This window comes from Boleophthalmus pectinirostris, unplaced genomic scaffold (genome assembly GCF_026225935.1).
Source record: "Boleophthalmus pectinirostris isolate CB_2022bp ecotype Guang Dong unplaced genomic scaffold, ASM2622593v1 HiC_scaffold_6, whole genome shotgun sequence".
In the NCBI taxonomy this organism is placed as follows: Eukaryota; Metazoa; Chordata; class Actinopteri; order Gobiiformes; family Gobiidae; genus Boleophthalmus; species Boleophthalmus pectinirostris.
Genome location: NW_026571447.1, coordinates 30,884,027 through 30,905,976, shown reverse-complemented (window position 1 = coordinate 30,905,976; position 21,950 = coordinate 30,884,027). Strand labels below are relative to the sequence as shown.

At 35.4% G+C, this 21,950-nt stretch overlaps 2 protein-coding genes across 4 annotated transcripts; one reads left to right on the top strand and one right to left on the bottom strand.

Moving 5' to 3' along the window:
* Positions 1 to 98: 98 nt before the first annotated feature.
* Positions 99 to 3,178, bottom strand: mrpl51 (mitochondrial ribosomal protein L51). The gene is made up of 4 exons (XM_020928064.2): positions 3,022 to 3,178; positions 2,764 to 2,858; positions 531 to 638; positions 99 to 423 (listed from the first exon to the last, which is right to left on the bottom strand). Exons 2-4 carry the CDS (start codon positions 2,843 to 2,845, stop codon positions 227 to 229), a joined length of 387 nt encoding a protein of 128 aa, XP_020783723.1. The 5' UTR covers positions 2,846 to 2,858; positions 3,022 to 3,178; the 3' UTR covers positions 99 to 226.
* Positions 3,179 to 3,235: 57 nt separating this feature from the next.
* Positions 3,236 to 21,920, top strand: LOC110163115 (lymphocyte activation gene 3 protein). 3 transcript variants are annotated; one of them, XM_055163818.1, is made up of 9 exons: positions 3,236 to 3,278; positions 11,020 to 11,163; positions 14,886 to 14,994; positions 15,866 to 16,077; positions 17,885 to 18,163; positions 19,204 to 19,512; positions 20,631 to 20,873; positions 21,014 to 21,138; positions 21,628 to 21,920. In XM_055163818.1, the coding sequence occupies exons 3-9, from the start codon at positions 14,924 to 14,926 to the stop codon at positions 21,733 to 21,735; spliced, it is 1,347 nt and encodes a 448-aa protein (XP_055019793.1). In that variant the 5' UTR covers positions 3,236 to 3,278; positions 11,020 to 11,163; positions 14,886 to 14,923; the 3' UTR covers positions 21,736 to 21,920. The 3 variants fall into 3 exon arrangements, with proteins under 3 accessions (XP_055019793.1, XP_055019794.1, XP_020783707.2); XM_055163819.1 differs by lacking the exons at positions 3,236 to 3,278; positions 11,020 to 11,163 and adding an exon at positions 13,766 to 13,914; XM_020928048.2 differs by lacking the exons at positions 3,236 to 3,278; positions 11,020 to 11,163 and adding an exon at positions 14,712 to 14,787.
* The last annotated feature ends 30 nt before the right edge of the window (positions 21,921 to 21,950 follow it).

The window sequence follows — 21,950 nt, the reverse complement described above, 5'->3', positions numbered from 1 at the left end:
GGAGCATTACTAGTAGCTCATTATTTGCTGCTACTCTGTTAAACCATGATGTTAATGAATAGGTTGTGTGCGTCAGGAGGAACATATAAACATGAACATTTTCTTTTATGGAATAACATCATTTAATATTAAACATTGTTGAGATTATTAACAAATACAGTGGCAGTTCACAAAAAAAACAGATGATGCAGAAACAGCTGAGGGGGGAGGGGCGGCTGGCGGGGGTTTATCGGTGTTTGCCGTAACGGTTAAAGCGTCGATACAAGAAGCGAATCCTCTTTTCCAGGTCGTGTCGGTCCTGAGTCATCATCCTGTCTCCAACCATCCTCTTTTTCCTAATGAGCCGCTGCAGTTCATTACCTTTGAATCCTTTCAGCCAGCAGGGGGCCACAATGAGGTCCCGAGGATGAGCCTTAAAATCCCCTGTGTGCATATAAGAGAGATATTAGAGATATTAGAAGCTTCAGATAAATAATATGCACAGGAGAAAAAACAAAACACCGATACGATTTTCTTGCTCGGACAAATACCTAAGATGCCTATGTTGTCATAAACTCCAAACATGGTCCTCTTCTCTGTCCATCGGTCCACCCTTTTATACTCTGGGATGGCATGCATTCGAATGGGACAGCAGACACCTGTAAAAGAACAGGAAAATATGAATTAGTGAAAACACTTTATGTCACGATTGGTGCATTTAGTAGCTTTTTACAAATAAATAAATAAGTAAATAAAAAAAAAAAAAAACTCTTACACAGCAAAATAGCTACAATTAATTAAAACCTCAAGTTATACAGACTTAGACAAATTTTATTGATCCACAAAAGAAATTATTTGGACACAGTAGCTCACACATCACAATATAATATAACAAAGAGCAAAAAAAAATAAATGGTAATAATACTGCAGATAATTAAGGTTTTTGAGGCTGCTTTTGTACAACAGCTTTTGTATTGTATCTAAGGGTGGAAAAAAATAAAAAATCAATAAAAAAATAAAAAATTCCCAACCCAACAATGATAATCAGGTGATTTTTTGTTTGTTTTTGTAATTCATCAGAAATGTGCTTAAAAATGTCTGATCTGAATGTTTGAATGGATTGAACTGCAGAATTGCACAAATGTGAATGACTGTAAAACACCAAAGCCCAAAAACCTCACTTAAATCCTTCGTGAAATATAATACAGGCCTAATCAAACTCAATATTTTACTCATATAACAACTTGTTAAAATATTTTTAAGCTATCGATCTCTAATTGCATGCGGTCGATTAACGTCTTAGGACAAGTCTGCAGCCCGTTTTTATGATTCTATAATGCACCACGCTTCTTATAAAATTGATTTTTCCAAAACACCAGAAGAGGGCGCAAGAACTCCATCTGCTCGTACACAGTGAGCAGAAGAAGGCAATTTGAGTGCTTAAACTGGCACTGGTAAAATGTCCATTTATCATAAAAGAGGAACTGAAGTGTCCTACTCTCTGCTATTACTGTTGTTGCTACAATGTCATAAATTGATAAAAGACTGATATTTGTCTAATCTACACATTTCACACATTACTCTTTAGTGTGTGTCACATTTTAGAGTTTTAGATCTTTGTATAGGCATGGATAGGGTGACCAGATTTTCAAAACTCTAAACTCGGACACACCTGGGTTGGGATGGTTGGTATAAATAAATCTGTAATAATCTGAGGCTCTTCTGTCACTGCTTCTTTTTTTTTTTCTCTTTAAGGTCATTCACAAACACGGATTTCTGTATTTTGGCAAAACAAATGACAACTTGTCCTGTTATAGTCCTGGTTTAGGCCTGATATAGTCCTGGTTTAATCTTAGTTTAGTCCTGTATTTTGGCAAAACAAATGACAATTTATGCTCCTCTACAGTGTTGGCGGAGATCAGATTAGTCAAAATTTGTGATAGTCCTTGTGTAGTCCTGGTTTAGACCTGATATAGTCCTGGTTTAATCTTAGTTTAGTCCTAGTTTAGTGCTGTATTTTGGCAAAACAAATGACTATTTATGCTCCTCTATAGTGTTGGTGGAGATTAGATTAGTCAAAAGTTGTGATAGTCCTGTTTTAGTCCTGATATAGTCCTGGTTTAATCTTAGTTTAGTGCTGTATTTTGGCAAAACAAATGACAATTTATGCTCCTCTTTAGTGTTGGCGGAGATCAGATTAGTCAAAATTTGTGATAGTCCTTGTGTAGTCCTGGTTTAGACCTGATGTAGTCCTGGTTTAATCTTAATTTCGTCCTAGTTAATGCTGTATTTTAGCAAAACAACTGACAATTTACGCTCCTCTATAGTGTTGGTGGAGATCAGATTAGTCAAAAGTTGTGATAGTCCTGTTTTAGTCCTAATATAGTCCTGGTTTAATCTTAGTTTAGTCCTGTATTTTGGCAAAACAAGTGACAATTTATGCTCCTCTATAGTGTTGGTGCTGATCAGATTAGTCAAAAATTGTGATAGTCCTTGTGTAGTCCTGGTTTAGACCTGATATAATCCTGGTTTAATTTTAGTTTAGTCTTGGTTTAGATCAAATTTGTCAAAAATTGGGAAATTTCTTGTAAAAAACTGGGACAAATCAGTCGTTTTGGATAAATCTGCTGGGACAGGAGACACAGGGCTCAAAACTGGGACTGTCCTGGGTAAATAGAGATGACTGGTCAACATAGGCATGGATCTATCTGACATATATTAGTGAAAAGAAATATCTGCATGAAAATCTAACTGTGTTTTTTGTTTGTTTTGTTTTGTTTTTACCTGTGGAAAAGCTTTTGACAGTTCGCAGCAGGACTCCGGCAGACTGACAAGACGCCCTCAGAAAACCCCCAAACAACGACATCTTTAGAGTAAACCTGTGACAAAAGGTTAAAGCACAATAAACAAAACTATATCACCAAATCATCTGAAACATGAACAAAAATAAACAAAATATCCAACACCAATGACCCCTAGCGCGAGCCTATTAGCATTAGTTTCGAAAAATCTTAGCCTCAAATCAGACTACGTGAGGATTACCTGTTTCAGAAGACTGTGAGTCGCGGTTATTTCACCTCCAAACTAAATGTAAATCATGAATTATAAACGAAATTATCACGCGAATATGAAGAAGGACATGCTTGTTGTAATCGCTGCCATGTTTGTTTGTGCCCACAATGCACCGCGCTGCTACCGTAATGTCATATGACCTGCGCAACAACACCAAAAAAAAGAAAAAAAAAAAGAAAAAAGAAAGACAAAAAGAAATCTTGAGGCGCATGTGAAACTTCATCGAGGTGAGAGAGCTTTCGTCTGTTCTGTGTGCTTTAGATGCTCAGCTTGTAAGAAAAGACACTTCTAAAATCCTAAAAATCTTTAAAAATGTAAAAAAAAAAATTCTGGAGTGTACACAAGTGGAGGCAGACAATACATATTTTCAATGATCCAGTTAACAGATCTAAAAGCTAATGGTTTTACATCATTATAACTTCAACTTTCAGCTTTATTATTGTCCTAGAGGGAAATTGTTGTGCAGCAGTGTCAGACATACAGTTGACAAACAATGCAATTCAATAATACTTAGGCTTAGCTCAACAATACATGCACACATCCCCTTAAAAACAGACAATAAATAAAAAACAGAAGATGTAACCGCATTTCATCAGGACTGATCCAAGATATAAGAGAGCATTCATCCCTGTTATGGTGTGGTATAGGATTCTGACCCCTCGGTGAGGTGACCCCGGGGTCAACATATCATACAGTATTTTGACCCTGGGGTCAGAATCCTATTATGGTATGTTGATCCCCCAATAGAATATTGACCCCCTATGGAAATCTATTTTATTAATAAAGAACTTGAATTCTATAGAAAAACTTTGAATATTAATACTATATCTGCAAATTAAAACTTGCTGACATATTTAAAAGTGTTTTTTGAAGACCTCAGATGCATTTTTTATGTCGATTATAACTTTTGAATGTTAAAAATTACTTAGTTGTTTAAACACATATTTTACTGAAAATGAGATAAGTAGGTATTAATTAGTTTGGTAATCCAAGTGATGTGTAATGATTTGGAATCTTGTTAAAATAGACAGGGGCTGATCAATTGAGTAGTTAAAAAGGGGATACTTTTGACTATAGTAATCTGACCCCCCAATATGTTTATTATAGTTATTATGATGTAAAGTAAGAAGTAATATTAATGAATATTGACAATGATCTATTATATATAAACAGTGTTGGGGAGTAACAGATTACATGTACTGGAGTTACGTAATCAGAGTACAAATTATAAGTAACTGTATTCAGTTACAGTTACTGGTTCAGTGACTGGTAATTGGATTTCAGTTACTTTGTTGAAATAAATGGATTACATGGCGGTATTTTCCTGTTTTCACATTTTGGGCTATATCCCTTTTTTTTTTTCTTTTTTTTTCCCCTCTGTAATTCCACTCATTCTCGGAAACTAAACCAGGTCTACAACTAGATCTCAACCAGGGTCTAAACCAGGTCTAAAACCAGGACTAAAACCAGGTCCAAACCAGGTCTATAACCAGGACTAAAACAGGACTAAAACAGGACTAAAACAGGACTAAAAGCAGGTTTAAACTAGATCTAAACCAGGTCTAAACCAGGTGTGAAACCAGGACTAAACAAGGACTAAACACTAAATCAGGACTAAACTAAACAAGGACTAAACCAGGACTAAACCAGGACTAAACAAGGACTAAACCAGGACTAAAACAGGACTAAACCAGGACTAAATCATGCTGCGTGAACCGTGTCTCCTCCTCTTCTATCAATAATATTTTTAAGACGGTTCAGTAAAGTCTGGGCTTTTTATTTTCTTTTAGCAGACAAAACATCTTAAATGAAAATTTCCTCGTCTTTGCTTCTCTACAGCAAATCAAGTAATCCAAAGTATTCAGATTACGTTACTCACTTTAAGTAATTTAATGGATTACGTTACAAACTACATTTTGAGGTATGTAATCTGTAATCTGTAGGGGAATACATTTTAAAAGTCACCTTCCCAACACTGTATATAAAGGAGGTCAAAATCCTATGACTATAGTAATCTAACCCCCAATATGTTTATTATAACACAACATGACTAAATTCAAGGTCATTATATTTACAAACCATTGCTTAAATTGACATTATGATAAAGGATTATCTGAACATAGCAAACTAAAAACCGTAACAATGTAAAATACAATATAAAAAGTGACAAGATTGCTATATGTATATGCAATTTTAACAATCTGTTACATTTACACAAAATACCAAGTCATTATCCATCAAAACATTCCTTAAAATACCTTAAAAGATCGCGAATATATAGCAATATATAATAAAAGTAAATTACATGAGAAATAATGGTCATATAAGTAACTACTAAAGAAAAAAGTAAGGGGAGTCAACTACTTAACTTTACTATATACTATGGGGGTCAAAATATTATCTCACACTGGCTTCAGAAATGAACAAAGAAAACAATAAACAACAAATAACAAATAATAAACAACAATTTTGATTTTCCAAGGTACACATGTTATGGTTAGTTTTCTTTCTCTTTTAAGAAGGATGGAAAAAAACACATTTCTAACCTCAAACTGTATCTGAGCTTCACAAAAAGTATGATTTATGATGAAATGTGTAATATTTCTGTAGATCAGGGGTCTCCAACCTGTAGCTCTCCATCCCATTCCAAGGAACTCGCCAAGGTATTTCTGAATTATACATATTGTGCTGAATAAGTAAAATTTTATTAACTACCATTGTAAATTTACCATATTAATGCCCAGTTTCTGCACTAATAAATGAATAATGGTTTATATTTTATTTATCTAACCTTCCCTAATCTAAGGCCTATATATTTACTACATTTCTTGCAACTGTTAAAATAAGTAGCTCTTTGGCATTTTTGTTTTGTAAAGGTAGCAATTTTTGTTTTGTAAAGGGCCCAATTTTTCTTGGCCCTCAGACTTCCAGGTGAATTGGCCCAAATTATCTTGCATTAATTAAAAATGAACTTTTTACTGCAAGTTTTTTTTTTAAATCCACCTTGATAAAGCGAATATTTAATATTTAGTGTGTGAGTTTAAGGATCTTAGCGTGAATAAAGACTGATGGTTCATTCTAACGTGTTAAACCTGCACATATTTCAATAATTCACTGCACTGAGCTCCAGTCTATGGCCCTCGATCAGCTCTCTGCCTTGTCTGTGTATAGAAATGTGGCCGTTGTTGAAAATAGTTTGGACACCCCTGCTCTAGATGAAGTGAAAAACTGTAGAGGGCTCAACTTTTTTGTAAGGATTTGTCCAGTAAAACCAAAAAAAATCTGGATTGTAGATTTAAAAAAGCATCTTAGTGTCTATCAGAATCGCTTGTTAAATAAAGAAATGAGGTAAAACACAGTTGTGAGTGTTTTCAAACGGAGTTCTGTTATCGCTCACATGTATTCGAGTGGTTTTCATTTGCAAAATTTCCATTGATTTTTCATCATTCATCTCTTTTTTTTTTTTTTTTTTAATGATACTCTGAAGATAATCCCATTAAAATCTTCTTTGTGTTCCATTTTGTTTTTGCTTCCAGCTGCCTGCATTGTGGAATGTAGAAAGCTTTTGTTTATACATTTTTGTGTTTATATACAGTGAATGGTGATAAACAAAAGTCTGAGACGAGGCTTTGAGACACACCTTTCAGCCAACCAATCTGCAAGAAAAAAAAATATCTCAAAGCAAATGAAAATAAAAAATGGACTGTACAGCTGTTCCTTCTGTAAGAAACAATATATTCTTTTTTGGGTATTATGCAAAATTAGTTTTTGTAGTTAATGGGGTGGTTTTGTATGTCATCCATGCATGTTTGATTACTCCTGCATGTTTTTGAGGTATGTTTGAGTGGTAAAACCACTGAAATAAATGAACAATTCTAGTTTGCCTGATGCTATACTCTGGAGTTTGCAGGCAAAACCACAACATTTCCACTGAGACAAGCATTGTCGTTCAGTTTCAGAGAAACTGCTTTGCTTGACAATAACATTTAAGCTGCAAGTCAAATCAGAAAACTGGAGATTTGATCACTGGCCTGTGGTACGTCCACATTATAAAACAGATACACTTCGCCTACATATTATTAGAGTATTATCAGATTACTCACATCCGGTTTAGATCCTATCATGACATTTTCACAACTCTTTACGTGCAATATTAACAAACCCCAAGTGAACATTGTGCTCTCTAAAATGAGGCATAGTCTAGCAGAAATAAAAATGCTCAAAAGACTTAACTAAACAAATCATCCCATATGTCATTCAGAGCCTGTTTTTATCTCATGGATTATTGTGACGTCGTTTGGTCAAACAGTGAATAATGTGAGAAAATAACAGCTGGTGCCAAACAAAGCTGCATATGTGGAACTAAACTGCTTTTAGGATTAATGCTGCTAAAATGCATAAGATCATTTTTTGGGTTTGGGTAAAGGATAGTAGCCTGATTCATCAGCCAGTTTCACTTCGTGGAAACCGTTTGACCTTGCAGCGTTAGAATTTGTTTGATTGACAGTATACAGGTACTTTTTAAATGTAACCAATTGCTGCTAGTTGGTCGTGGTTTATATGACGTACGCTAATGGGGCTGGTAACTGGTATATTAAGCTTTTCCCAAATCCCGTAGGAAGAAGGGCAATAACGTCTTTCCCCTTGATAAAATTAACCGAACATTCTGTTTGTTCCAGCTTTAAATCCTCAATCTTGAGAATCGTTGCCAACACAGAATGTATGACTCTGCACTGATTGGCTGGTGCCTGGACTCGCACTTCGGAGTTGTTGCGAACTGCTTAGTGTATTCCGATTCCTGACCTAGTCACAGGAGAGAAATGAATTTGAGTGGAGGCACCAGCCTGGCTTAAAGGATAGATGGTTGTATGCCAAAACAGGCTTTTAAAGAAATATTATTACAACTTCTCAATATCATTTTATAATATCCTCTGTGTTTACCAAAACCCTCTTTCAGTCCTCATTGTTTGTCTGGAGCAGTGTTTTATGCCAAAACCCTGGATGGTGTGTGTTGTATCATGATTTTATTTATGGTTTGTGCATGACCAGAGATTTATTTATGTTTTTGCATGACCAGAGATCTGCAAACCTGAATTGTCCTTTGGGATTAATTAAGTTATTGATTGAAAAAGTAACTAGTCAGGGCAAAAATGCAGTGATGCAGTTTACAGCCACAAAGGAAAGGAATTGTTTACCACTGAATATAAGAGGACACAGTGTTCGTTATAGCTTCAAAAAGCAACTCAGAAAGAATTATTGTAAAGAAATGTTAAAGACAATGTGCATAAGGCAGGTGTGAGCTGGGATTCATGTCATTTTATGTGGTACTTGGATTCAGTGTTTTTAATCTGGAGCAAGTGGCAAGTTACACAGTATTGATGCAGAGATGTAATAGTTTTTAGTTGAATGATAACTAAAATTTAAAATGAGCCCAGTAAAAGTATCTGATGCAACATGCTGCAGGTGCTAATTCCGATCAAAATAAACACTAAGCAATTCCAGAAATCAGGCGATGATCAAATTATTGCTGTACTTGTAAACAGACTCAGTGATTGGATGTGTGCTGTATTGGAGAAAAAAGCGTCATGTTTTTTTCTATGAACGCTGACTAAACTGAAACTGAAGCGTTTGTGGATTGGTTTTCATGACCTGCGTCTCCTGCTGCCAGTAAAACGCATCAGCAGCGACTGTGTCTGCGCAGATCTGCCCTGTTTACAATCATTCACAATAACACGAATTCTGAAATAAGGTGTGAAAAGAAATGCACTGGCGCAAGTTTCTGTTTTACTAAATAACAAACGATATGACTAAAGCGGTTGGTAAAGCCTTGCTTCTTTTCCACCAGTCTGCATATTGTCAAATGTTTATAGCACAGTTTGAACTATTGTCCATCGCATTGGCACCACAGATCCTCGACTCAGAATCTAAAGTGATATGTTAACTATGTCATCTAGTGCAGCAGTCTCCAAACTTTTTTTCTTGTAAAGACTCATAATACATACATACATATATATATATATATATATATATATATATATATATATATATATATATATATATATATATATATATATATATTGCAGACCAGTGGAGTTGGACAGGCCAGTAATAAAAGCACAAAATTTAATTATAGTTTGAAAAAAACAGTGTTAATATTCATGTTTGATGTTTAGGTTTATTTGCACTATACTTTCAGAGGAAATATAGTGATAGACTAAAAAGACCTTTACTTCTTTTTAAAAAATAAATATATAATAGAGGTCGGGACTTGGAAACATGGAATATAACTGTTATCAATATGCAAATTTGTGGATTTAATGTCTTAACAAATAATAATCTGGTTTAACACTTGTGGTTATTCTGTTATTTCTGATATTTCATTTGAAAATTTTTCCGCACCGATAGAGTTACTGTATCTTAACCCTTTTCCCATCTGAAATCATGACCTATGAGAACAAAATTATAGCAAATCTATTGTTAATATGCAGATTTACATGATAACTGTATTGTAATACGCTCAGTCTGAGGTGGGGATTTGCAAGTCATGACTTGGACTCGAGTCAGACTTGAGTCCCTATTTTTAGGACTTGATAAAACTGACTAAGACTTGGGAGTCGACTTGGACTTGAAGGTCAGTGACTTGGGTCTTGAGGCCTGCGACTTGAGAAGACTTGAGAAGCACTTTTAAATCAGAATTCTTTCTGTTCTGACCGTAATGATTCACACTAAGATTTTGTCAAGACATTTAAAAAGGAAAAATGTACTAAATTAATTTCTACAACTCTTATATAAATACTCATATATAAATGCACCAAGACTTTTTAAGTACAATTTAGTTTAAAATTCATAAAAACTACAAAAATCTAAGGTGCTCTGTTTTAAAGACTTGAAATGACTTGAAGCTCAAAGCAGACGACTTGGACTTGACTTGGACTTCTAGGCCAGTGACTCGAGACTCGACTTGGACTTGCCTGTATTTGACTTGGGACTCAGACTTAAGAACAGAGACTTGAGACTTACTTGAGACTTGCAAAATAACGACCTCTGATATATAATATTTTTCTTTGGGGCCCGGTACCAAAGTTTTTGGTCCCTGAACCATGTGTGAATGTCAAGAGACAAAACTAAACTGGGACTAAAATAGGACTGAACCACATCTAAATCTAGACTAAACATGAACTAGAACAAAACCAAACCAGGTCAAAAGACAACAGAAAGACTACAGACTAAACAAAGACTAGAACAGTACTAAATCAGGTCTAAACTAGAAGTGAAATTGGGTTTAAACCACGACTTAACCAAATCTAAAACAAGACTATCAGGACAAAGCCAAGATCAAACCAAGATGAAACTAGGTCTAAAAGATGAATGAACCATGACGAAACCAAGGCACGGGACTAAACGAGGTTTAAGTCAAGTCTAAAACCAGGTGGTCTCCAAATCAGGACTAAATCAGGTCTACAGTAAACTAAACCAGGTCTAAACTCGAAGTAAACTCGGGTTTAAACCACGACTTAACCAAGTCTAAAACACGACTATCAGGACAAAACCAAGATCAAACCAGGACAAAACCAGGGCTAAAAGATAAATGAACCATGACGAAACCAGGGCACAGGACTAAACCAGGCTTACTGGTTTAAAGTTTCAGGTTTCAAGTACGTAACAAGGGCCAAAACTTGTTGCCTGGATCCAGAATTCACACCTGTCCAATATAAAAATGTAGATGGTTATGATTCTGAACGTTCCGGGTAAATAAAACTAGGTCGAAACCAGCAAAACCAGCCATAGATTGTAACTAAAAGGTCTAAATAGGTCCAATCAGTGACAAAACCCTAACAATGAATGGTCCTTAGACTCAGTATTTCTAAATTCTTTGTAACCATGTAAATGGAAATTACTGTGCATACAAAATGTGTAGGAAAAACTGAACAGAACATTTACTGTGTCTTATTTGCTTATTTTCCACAGTGAGAGATTAGCATGGCGGTGTCACTCCTCTGGCCCGTTTGCATGTGAGGGGGGCTTTCCTCGGCTTCTACAGTGGACCACAAAATTGGACCACAAATTCAGATCGAAGTGAAGGAAAGGCACAGCTGGCACGTGTATGTAGAAGTATGTATGTGTGAACCAGGACACACTGTGGTTTTCTCACTGGGGACTCCGCAAAACAGGAAGGAGAACCGATTTTCATTTTGTTGTTTGATATAATTGTTGCATCAGTCGCTTGTGAAACTTTTAACTCCAAGAAGTCTCAGAAAACTTGAACTATCGAGTAGCAGTGCGATCAAGAATCAACTATAGTATTGAAAGAGGTCTAAACAAGGACAAAAACCAGGATTAACTGTAGGACCATGGTTAAAACAAGGCAGGTTTTAAACTGGATTAATTAAACATTTAACTAGGACTAAACCAAGATTAAACCAGGTATAAAACCAGATTAAACAAGGTCCAAAATAGGGATCTAAACCAGGACTAAGCCAGGAATGTATAGCTTTAAAACATGACAAAACAAAACAAAAATACAACTTAAACCAACATAAAAACATGATTAATCCAGGTTTAAATTAGCACTTAATGTTTGAAATGTTTCTGTCTAAAAAAGGGGTGGGCAAACCTTTTGACTCAAGGGCCACAAAGGGATCTAAAATTTGACAGAAGGGCCGAACCAGGGGCAGATGGATGGAGTTTTTTGGCAATCCACCTCATAAGAGAACAAAATAACATTGGATATGTAGAAAATATGTCCCATGTTATTAAAATATCCCATAATTGAAAATCATTAAAGCTCTACAACAAACTATCTCTCTTTAAGTCCCATTGTATTTACTATTTATTGAAATGACTTTGAAAAACACTGAAAATTATTATTATTATTGTTCTTCAAGGTCAGCAGGCTGGATTAAGAAGATTAAAGGGCCGCATATGGCCCCTGGGTCGTAGTTTGCCCACCCCTGGTCTAAAACCTTAACTAGGACAGAACAACAGGTTATAAACTGGATTTAATAAAAACTAAACTCAGACTAGACCAAAAACCAAGACTAAACCAGGACTAAAGCAGGAATTGGGAAGTTAGTAACTGGACTAAACCAAGTCTAGTTTAATTCAGACCTAAACTAGACCAGAAATAAACTGGGACTGAAACCAGGTCTAAATTATTGGACAGGTTTAAAATATTAGGTTAAAGAATAAACCAGGATTTAAACTGGATTAAACAGGTCCAAACCAGGGTCTAAAATCTGATGAAAACATGCAATACTCAAGAACCTGTAACTGCAGATCCTGAGAACCACCAGAAGAAATGAGAGCATGTTATTCATTGTGTTGACGAAAAGGAAAGAGGAGAGCATGATTCACCGCCTTCAATATGTACATTTATCATTCTCAGATCGGTGGTTGGTCACAGATATATACAGACACCATTTACTGGTTATTGAAGTACAGACTCATGCATTTAATCAGTATGTGCACAATATAGGCCTGAACCACACACAAAACCACGTCTAAATCAGATATCACTGTAGAATAGAGACAAGACATTTGCACACAATAGATTTGGAACATATGCAAATACACAAACACATTATGGCCTATATTATTAAGAAACATTTCAATATTCCCGTTTAAGTTGTGCTATTACAGAAGTGCACCTGACAACACAGCCATGCACTTTACCATTTATTCTATTTTTATGGGCCTAATATTATTCAACTTGTAGAATCTTTTATAATATCGATACTTTGCAATGTCTTTAACACAGATAAAAAAAAGAAAAAATATATACAAAATGGATTTAAACTGTTATTTTCAGGAGCATGTGATCAATACAAGTGTTCACAGTCCAGTTAAGGTGTTTGATTTTCAGCAAAACTGTAAATTAATGCTGCAGAGCTTCAGACAGAGCAGTGCTTTCAGTTACATCACGACATGTTGATGGCATCTGCAAAGTATCAATAATTATTTGGGATGTAACAATAATCGAAATATTGTGATATTGTGTCGTAAAAAGTCTCACAATAATATCGTGCGCAGTCACAATATATTAAATTACACATTCCTTTGCTTAAATGCATTGTTTTACAGTAGCAACAGCTTATAAACATGGGGAACTACATATCCCATGATTCATTTCAGTGCAAACAACATGAAGAAATATGTTTTTTACTTAATGACAGTAATGATTCACACCAAAATCTTGTCAAGGTATGTTCAAAGCAAAAAAAGTATCCTCTCTACAATTATATCAGCCTCTCCAAAATATCACAATAAATATCGTACCGTGAGATGTATGCCGTGAAAATATTGTACAGAGAGATTTGGATCGTTACATCCCTCATCATTATCAATTACCATAACATTATAACATTGCATTGTGGGTCCTATGAATCACTGTATTGTGACAAAATCATAACCCAGGGGTGGGCAATTGTTTTTTCCATGGGACCACATGAGAAACAGAAAATATTGTGGAGGGCCGGGCCAAAATGCTTGACTCAATTCTGCTGAATATTAATTGTATTTCTTTAGAAGAAAGCAGTAAATGTCATTGTGTTTGATAAACTGATGAGACTGGTAAGAGTTTATGTTATGACTAAGCTATGAAAAAGAGAGGCTGTTTTACAAAAAAAAAAACACCTCTAAATAAAAGCAATGTGGCTTTAGGCCATGCATGAGGTAAAAATATAAAGTATGTTTATTTTGTAATTCCAGATTATCTTAAAAGGGCCGGTCAGAGTCAACTAAAGGACTCTATGTGGTCCAGGAGCTGAACAATACAGAGGTGGGGCCAAGTCCTTGTTTTGCAAGTCTCAACTAAGTCTCAAGTCTTTGACCTCAAGTCCGAGTCAAGTCCCAAGTCAAATACAGGCAAGTCTAAGTCGAGTCTCGAGTCACTGGCCCATAAGTCCAAGTCAAGTCCAAGTCGTCTGCTTTGAGCTTCAAGTCATTTTAAGTCTTTAAACCAAAGTACCAAATAGAGCTTAGATTTTTGCAATTTATTTGACTTTCCAGATAAATTGTACTTATAAAGTGATAGTATATTTATATATGAGTGTTTATAGAGTATATAAGAGTTGTAGAAATGGACATTTTTCCTTTTTAAATGTTTTGACAAGATCTTAGAGTGAATCATTACGGTCAGAATAGGGCGAATTCTGATTTAAAAGTGCTTCTCAAATCTTCTCAAGTCCAAGTCGATTCCCAAGACTTAGTCCATTTTATCAATTCAGATCTCAAGTCCTAAAAATAGTGACTCAATTCTGACTCGAGTCCAAGTCAAAGTCCCCACTTCTGTAAAATACCCAGGTCTGCCATAGATTAATATCACTATATCACTATGAGCTTAAAGTAGCTCATAGAAATTAAGTTTGCACCAATTCTAAAAACGTACCTACTCAAACTTACACCCACAACAAAACCAGGATTAAACGAGGGCATCCTCCACTCAAACATGACTCCCATCATTATGTTAAACGAGGACCTGTTACGTGAATGAGAGAGAGAATCCGTGGGAGGAAGTGGGTTCCCCTGTTTACTTCTGTGTTATACTTTCCATTTGACAAAAACACTCCACACACGAGCGCAAAGCCTCCTCGTTCTGAACGTCCCGCCCCCTTCTTTAAAACACCTCCACCGATCTCTCGAGACGCAATTCATCAATTCACTTTCACAGAGCGCACACGGCGGCCAAAATGATTTCAAAGCTGATCAGTTTTGTAATTCTATGTCTTCTTTTCAAAGGTGATTTTACTGAGCAAGGAATACACATTTTGAAAAGTTATTATAGTAGTGAATTGAAATTGAAATACTGAAATATATTTTTGTTTTGTTTGTTTCAGATTGTGAGAATAAAGAGGTTTTTGCTGAAGTTGGGTCTATGGCTGTTCTGCCCTGTACCCTGCCCCCCCAAAGAGTGTCTCCAGCAGTTACATGGAGCAACAGCAAAGGGTGAGTTATCGAATTTTTGTTTTTTATTTATATATGCAAATTACAACTGCACAATATTTCAAAAAATAATAAGAAATGTCATCAATTCATCTAAATTTTTCTAGATTTTTTTTTGTTTCGATTTTGGGTGGTTTATTTTTTTTAGTTGTTACTTGTTTTGGTTTTACTTTATTTTATTTCTTACTTTATTTCACTGTGTGGCTGTTAAATATGGTCTTTATTATTTGTTTTATTTTCATTTTTTGTGTGTAAAAGTAAATTGGAAAATTGTGCTGCAGACCTCCTCTGCAAAATCAACTTTTCAGAGCTTGCGTTACAGTTGTTTCCCCTTCTCATTTACCCTCTCGAAGTCTGTGCATGTTTGAGCAATCTTTAATTTTGTTTTAATTTAAGTGAATTTGCTTTGTCTAAAATTATATTGGAAAATTGCACTAATTATTAAGCTGTAATTACTGTGATTAGTGTTATCAAATCTTGTTTTTCTCTTATAGTTAAGCCCTGCAAATGTACAACAGTGTATTAAAAAGAAAATAACAAGTCTACTGCTCTGAAAAGCAATTCTAGTCAACTGTCTAACATTTTATAAGATATATTCTCAGTCAGCTTTTCCAAAATGAATTTGTGCCAATAAATTGCAATAGTTTTCCATTTTATTTTGCGCTATACACACAGAACAATAAAGTTTATCTTAAGACCAACTCATGCAAAAAATCTTACTCTCAGCCTTATGAACTTCATGACTTTACCTTTTAATTGTTGTCTACATATATTATAATTACGAATATTGTTTTGTGCACACGTTTTATCGTTCCAAAAAATACCTGTGGATTGAAATCTGACTTTAATTTCTTTGATTTCTTTGTGTGTTTAGCTCAATTTGGAAGATGCAGAGCGGCGGCATGCGTTTCTATAGTGCGAGTTGGGGGTCTCGTGTCAAATGCCCTCACAAGCAGTTCCACGAGGGGGACTACAGTCTCCAGATCTTCAGCGTGAGGGAGGAGGACGCAGGCTTTTACACCTGCACTCTGGAGACGAACAACAAGAGGACCACGACTGTCACGGTCACTCTCAGGATTATTAAAGGTGAGATGGACTTAAATTATAATGTGCGTTTAGATTTGGCTAGAATATCTGATGGAGAGAAACAGGAAATACTATTCTAATGATTTTGATACTGACAAACTCAATACTTGATACCGATTCCACAATGATAATTAAAGCCGCTCTTTCTTTAGACAATAGAATGTGATTTTCAACATTAAATTGTAGTACTTTCTTGAATATTACCATGTGATCTGTGTAAACTTGTTCTGATAAAGGTCAAGATCATTCTAAAACTATTCAGGAAAGGTTCATTTCTGTCCTGTGAATGTGACTTTTTTGTAGTATTGCTACCTGTTCAAATGAGTATTTAGTTTTGATAAGTATCCGCTTTTCAATACTTTCGTCAACTCTATATTATTCTACGGAAATGGCTCTCAAAATCTTAAATTAGGGTCAAACCAGGCCTAAATATTTAGTACTACACTATTGTTGCAGTAGATCTAACCAAGACAAAACTTTGGATACAAAAAAAAAGTATTCTTCAAAATCCACAAATGTTGAACCAGTAATAATATATATTTTTTTGTATATTTTACAGTCTGCATAGGAATATTTGTCCTCTCCAGTTCTTGAGCTAGTATCCCAGATTACTTAACTGGAGAATTGGGATTACTGCATGTTTTTTGAAGAAAGTAACTACAGTAGAAGTGAGAAACCCACATAAACTCCACTGTCTGGCATTTTCTAGAATCTAACACCTGCCAGTGTTTGTGCAGAGTGTGAAGGACAGTGTTTTAGTTTTAGTTTCTTGTGGTGAGCCTCAAAGCAGAAGAAAACCAATTGATGGAAATTCCCAGTAATTACAGAAATATTAACCATTAACGAGCTCAGAACCACTGCATTTTCACAATTTTTGACATAGAATATAACTATCTGTTTGCAAATTTGTGAATTTAATCTCTTAACAAATAATAACCTGGTTTAACACTTGGGGTTATTCTGTTATTTCTGACATTTCATTTCAAGGTAAATCTTGCCGCACCCATAGAGTTATATTAGCGCTGTCTCCATCTGAAATTATGACCTATGAAAACAAAATTATAACAAATCTATTGTTAATATGCAGATTTACATGATAACTATTGTAATATACTCAGTATGAGGTGGGGCTTGAACTCGAGTCAGACTTGAGTCACTAATTTTAGGACTTGAGACTTGACTTGATAAACTGGACTAAGACTCAGGACTCGACTTGGACTTGAAGGTCATTGACTTGGGACTAGACTCAGACTTGAGGCCTGTGACTTGAGAAGACTTGAGAAGCATTTTTACATCTAAATTCTTTCTGTTCTGACCGTAATGATTCACACTACGATCTTGTCAAAACTTTTAAAAAGAAAAAATTTTGTTTAAAATTCAAATAAATTGCAAAAATCTAAGCTATATTTGGTATTTTGGTTTAAAGACTTGAAATGATTTAAAGCTCAAAGCAGACGACTTGGATTTGACTGGGCCAGTGACTTGAGACTCGACTTGGACTTGCCTGTATTTGATTGGGGACTCGGACTTGAGGGCAAAGACTTGAGACTTACTTGAGATTTGCAAAACAACGACTTGGACCCAACTCTATACTCAGATCAAGAGCATAGTCATTAACAGAAACGTGTTCGTGTATGTGTTCAACATTTGTGGATTTTCGTTGAGGTAATTCATTTAAAAATACTGAAAACCAGCTCTTGTCCACATTAAACTAAACCAGGACCAGACCAGGACCAAACCCAGTCTACACCAGGACTCAAACCAGGACCACACCAATGCCTAAACGTCTATTATTTTTATTTTGCAGTGTCAATTTCACCTCCCGTTCCTCTCATGGGTCAGAACGTGTTCATTCAGTGCAGTGTCAGTGAAGGCGAGGTGATGAGGCTAAGTGGAGCAACGAAGCGCTGGATGTTAAACGGACGACCGTATGAGCCACAGGACTCGAGCATCGCCAGAAGAATCAAACGAGATCAGAACATGGCACTGAGGATAAAAGGTGAAGAGACGATGAGCGGAAACTGGACCTGTGTGGTTAACTCCAAGGACGGAGAGGGGAGAGCGAGCGCACTTTTGGATGTGAAAGGTGAGACAAAGTAGTCATTAAATAGGAATAAAATTTAATGAACTTATATTCAATAGCATTTAATAGTTATAGGACGGTTATAGGAGGTGGATAATATCAAAATCAAAGTATCAGAATAAAAAAAATCTGTAGGAATTTGCTTATCATATAGTCAAGATAAACTATGATAAAAGAACAGCAAGGGAATGCATTAAATTAAGATAAATAAAAGTAGAGTTTGATATGCGAATGCAAATATACAACATCGGCAGAATTACAAAGAAAAACTCTGTGCAAAAAGACTAATTATAAAATGGTGGGAGTTTTATACGGCGCTTTTCTACCTTCTAGTCCCTCAAAGCTTCTTACATATTTAATTATTAATAATAATTTCAAAACTTTAATATTTAATGTGGATTAATTATTGCATTTTTAAAAATTTAATTCTTTAGTAGAGCTATAGATTATACTTTTTGTAGATCAATCAGACTAGTTTCAAACATTTCGTAATTCAAGCAAAAATGACTTGCCTGCATATTCTACAGTGCGAATTCACACAAAGTTAAGATCTAACTTTACCGAAAGAAATATTCTAGCTTGAAAATAGAAATAAAAACAAACGGAAATAGAAGAAAAGAAAACAGTTAGAGTTGTTTAATACTGAGTCTATCATCTGTTATAAAAATATAGGTTTATTACTTTAAGACTGCAGAAAGATAAGGTTAATAAAAATAAAAATGAAATAAACTTTGGGCTGCTGTAGTGTAATCAAAATTATATTTCTGCAGTCTATTATTCTTTCATAATTCCACATTTGATTTTGGTAAAATATGGTTAGGTGAATAGGGCCTTACAGAGAATGCTTGGTCACTCACTCAGTTTAACAAAGTAGATGAAGTCTCTTGCTCAAGACCGACTAGACGGAGATTTGAACTACCAACCTCCCAGTTATAATACAATTGTTTCTCCATCTTAAGAATTTCTGTCCTAAAGTTTCATTTGAGATTTTAAATTACCTTATTTCTAATGTAAAATAATAAAAAATCTCTATTATTTTCTAGGCATTATCCAACCTCCGAGCGACAACGCACAGGTTTATGCAGCTGTGGGCTCTGCAGTCACACTCCCCTGTGTCTTTTCCGACGGACTAACCCCCTCCAATGCATTCTGGGAAAGATTAGAGAATAAAACCACCTCCAAACCCTTGACGCTCCCTCCCTCCTTCTCTGCCCCTTCACCCTCTCTCTCTTCGGGGGACAAAACTGCTGCCGTAAATGAAGTGAGCTTCGAGGACGCGGGTCAGTACAGGTGCTCTGCCTCCGTCCTGGGACTGAAGACACAGCGGAGACTGCAGCTGGTCACTGCCAAAGGTTAGTTTTTACAATGGAAAAAATATATAGTTAGTTAGTTCAGTTCTAGTTCAGTTAGTGATTTTAATTATATATATTTTTTATTTACTGAATATTTTAGTTTATTGTAAAATTATAAAAAGCATATTGCAAATTTGAGGGATTTTTATTTTATTTTTTTAATCTTTATCTGCTTTATATATGTAGTTAGTAGGCTTAAAGCATTTATATCTTACAGAAAATTTACTCTTGTGAGCTTTAAGACATGTTAGGATGTTGTTATCTCATTATAAACCTACCTGGAGTTGTGTTTCGTTTCATTCACACATGTCTGATTAACTTTTTAATTATTTTATTATTATTCTGTCTACATCTCAAAAAGTCAAAGTGCTCTATTCCATCTTTTACCTTTAGATTAGGACATATTGTCAATTCCTGAAATGCCTGAAATTGTCCAGCTGATTCTAGTGAAGGTGTGTGGAGTTTAAAAACACAGTGGAGCACTTCCTGTATTACCAAATTACATTACAAAGTGGAACAAAGTGTTTTCTGTTTGAGAGAACTCAGCCTGTGTGAATGAAACAAAACAAAATAGCGTAATATGGGCCCTTTAAAATATGTACATCTAAAACTAAATAAAATCATGAGACAAGACCACTCAAAACCAGAATCTAAATTAAATAAAATTACGGTAAATTTAACTCATGTAGAATTTTTTTTGCACATTTTTTACACAAATTTTCACTCTAACAACTAGGAATGTAACAATAACTGAAATATTGTGATATCGTAATCATCGTCAAAAGTCTCAATCTATATCAATCAATAATACCGTGGTCTGTCACAATATATCAAATTACAAAATCCTTTGCTTAAATGCTTGGTTTTATAGTACCAATAGCTATTAAACATCAGGAACTACATATCCCATGATTCATTTCAGCACAGACAACATGAAGAAATATGTTTTTAGTTGAATTCTTGGGATTGTGACAGAAATAATTCACATCAAAATCTTGTCAGGGTATTTTAAAAGCAAAAAAGTGTCCTGTCTACAATTGTATCAGCCTCTCCAAAATATCTAACTATCTGTCTAACTGTCTTTACTAACAATCCAACTGTACTTCTTCTGTCTCCAGTTGAGGTGGAGATTTTGTCAAAGGAAGCTGTCGAACTGACGTGCCGACTCAGCGACCCGAGCGCCGTCACAAAATACAAGTGGATCTACACGACCTTTGACCTGAACGGGACCGAGTTCACCGCCTCGGTCCAAACAGGTCAGAGGGTCACTGTGAGCCAAACATCAGGAGGACAGTGGACGTGTCTCTTTTACGGACAACAAGGACTTCTGGGAAATGTAACGCACCACATTCACAACATGGGTAAGAGCGTGTTCTTTCGACTAAAATAAAGATCTTAATTAAACACATTTCATTTTCAACCACAAGATGTACTGGATTTATAACATTTAATTTTTTTTTTGTGAAATGAAAATAAATGTTGATGTGTATTTTTCCACTAGAGGGACAGTGGGGCAAGAGGTCTGTCCGTGTTTCCCATAATGCCGTTCTCCTCCTGGTTGGACTGACTCTGCTCGTGCTCATTCTTCTCTTCGTCCTTATTCAGATGTACAGAAACTACCAGAGGGTAAGCATCAAAAATATTAACATTATTGTATTATAACTAAACTGGGACTAAACCAGGACTTGAGCCGGACCAAACCGAGTCTATGTCAGGACTAAACTGGGCTCAAACCAGGACTAAACCAGCTTTAGTGTGGCCGGACATGACACAGAGCTACAATAAAGATATTAATCAGCCAATAAATTAATCTCTTTGGCTAAATGACTAGAGTTAAATGTGTTTTATGTAACATTTCTCGTAGAGGTCACAATACCTGCTCGTCTCCGGGAGATGGTTTACCTGGAATGTTCCACAGTATGGCATTGAACTTATATTATCTCTCAGAATGCAAGTTTCAAAAACAATATAAATCAGTTTAAGCATACAAAATTGTGGCATATTCCAGGCAAAGCAATAACATGGAGACCAGTAAGGTTACATAGTGCATCTTTAATTTCATGCCCTGTGTTTTTTGGTTTTTGTCTGACTTTCGTTTCTGTTGTGTTCCCTCAGCGTAACAAGGCCTTCCAGTTTCTCGCCCTGGAGAGCGTCCTTCACAACAACTCACTGGAGCGAGAGCTGGACGAAAGAAGCAAACAAAGATGCCGATCTACAAAATAAACCTGCCTGTGTCTTTATATATTATATGTGAGAAATTTGCACAAAGATGTATTGTAAATGTTGTAATATTGTTTCATAGTTTTATAATGAAGTTACTATATCCTGCTGTTAATAGGCTTAAAACTAAACCCTGTACATATAATTTTTTTTGTAAGATAATGATTGTAATAAAGTAAAAACAATTACTTGGATTTCTGTTTTTATTCCAAATCGTA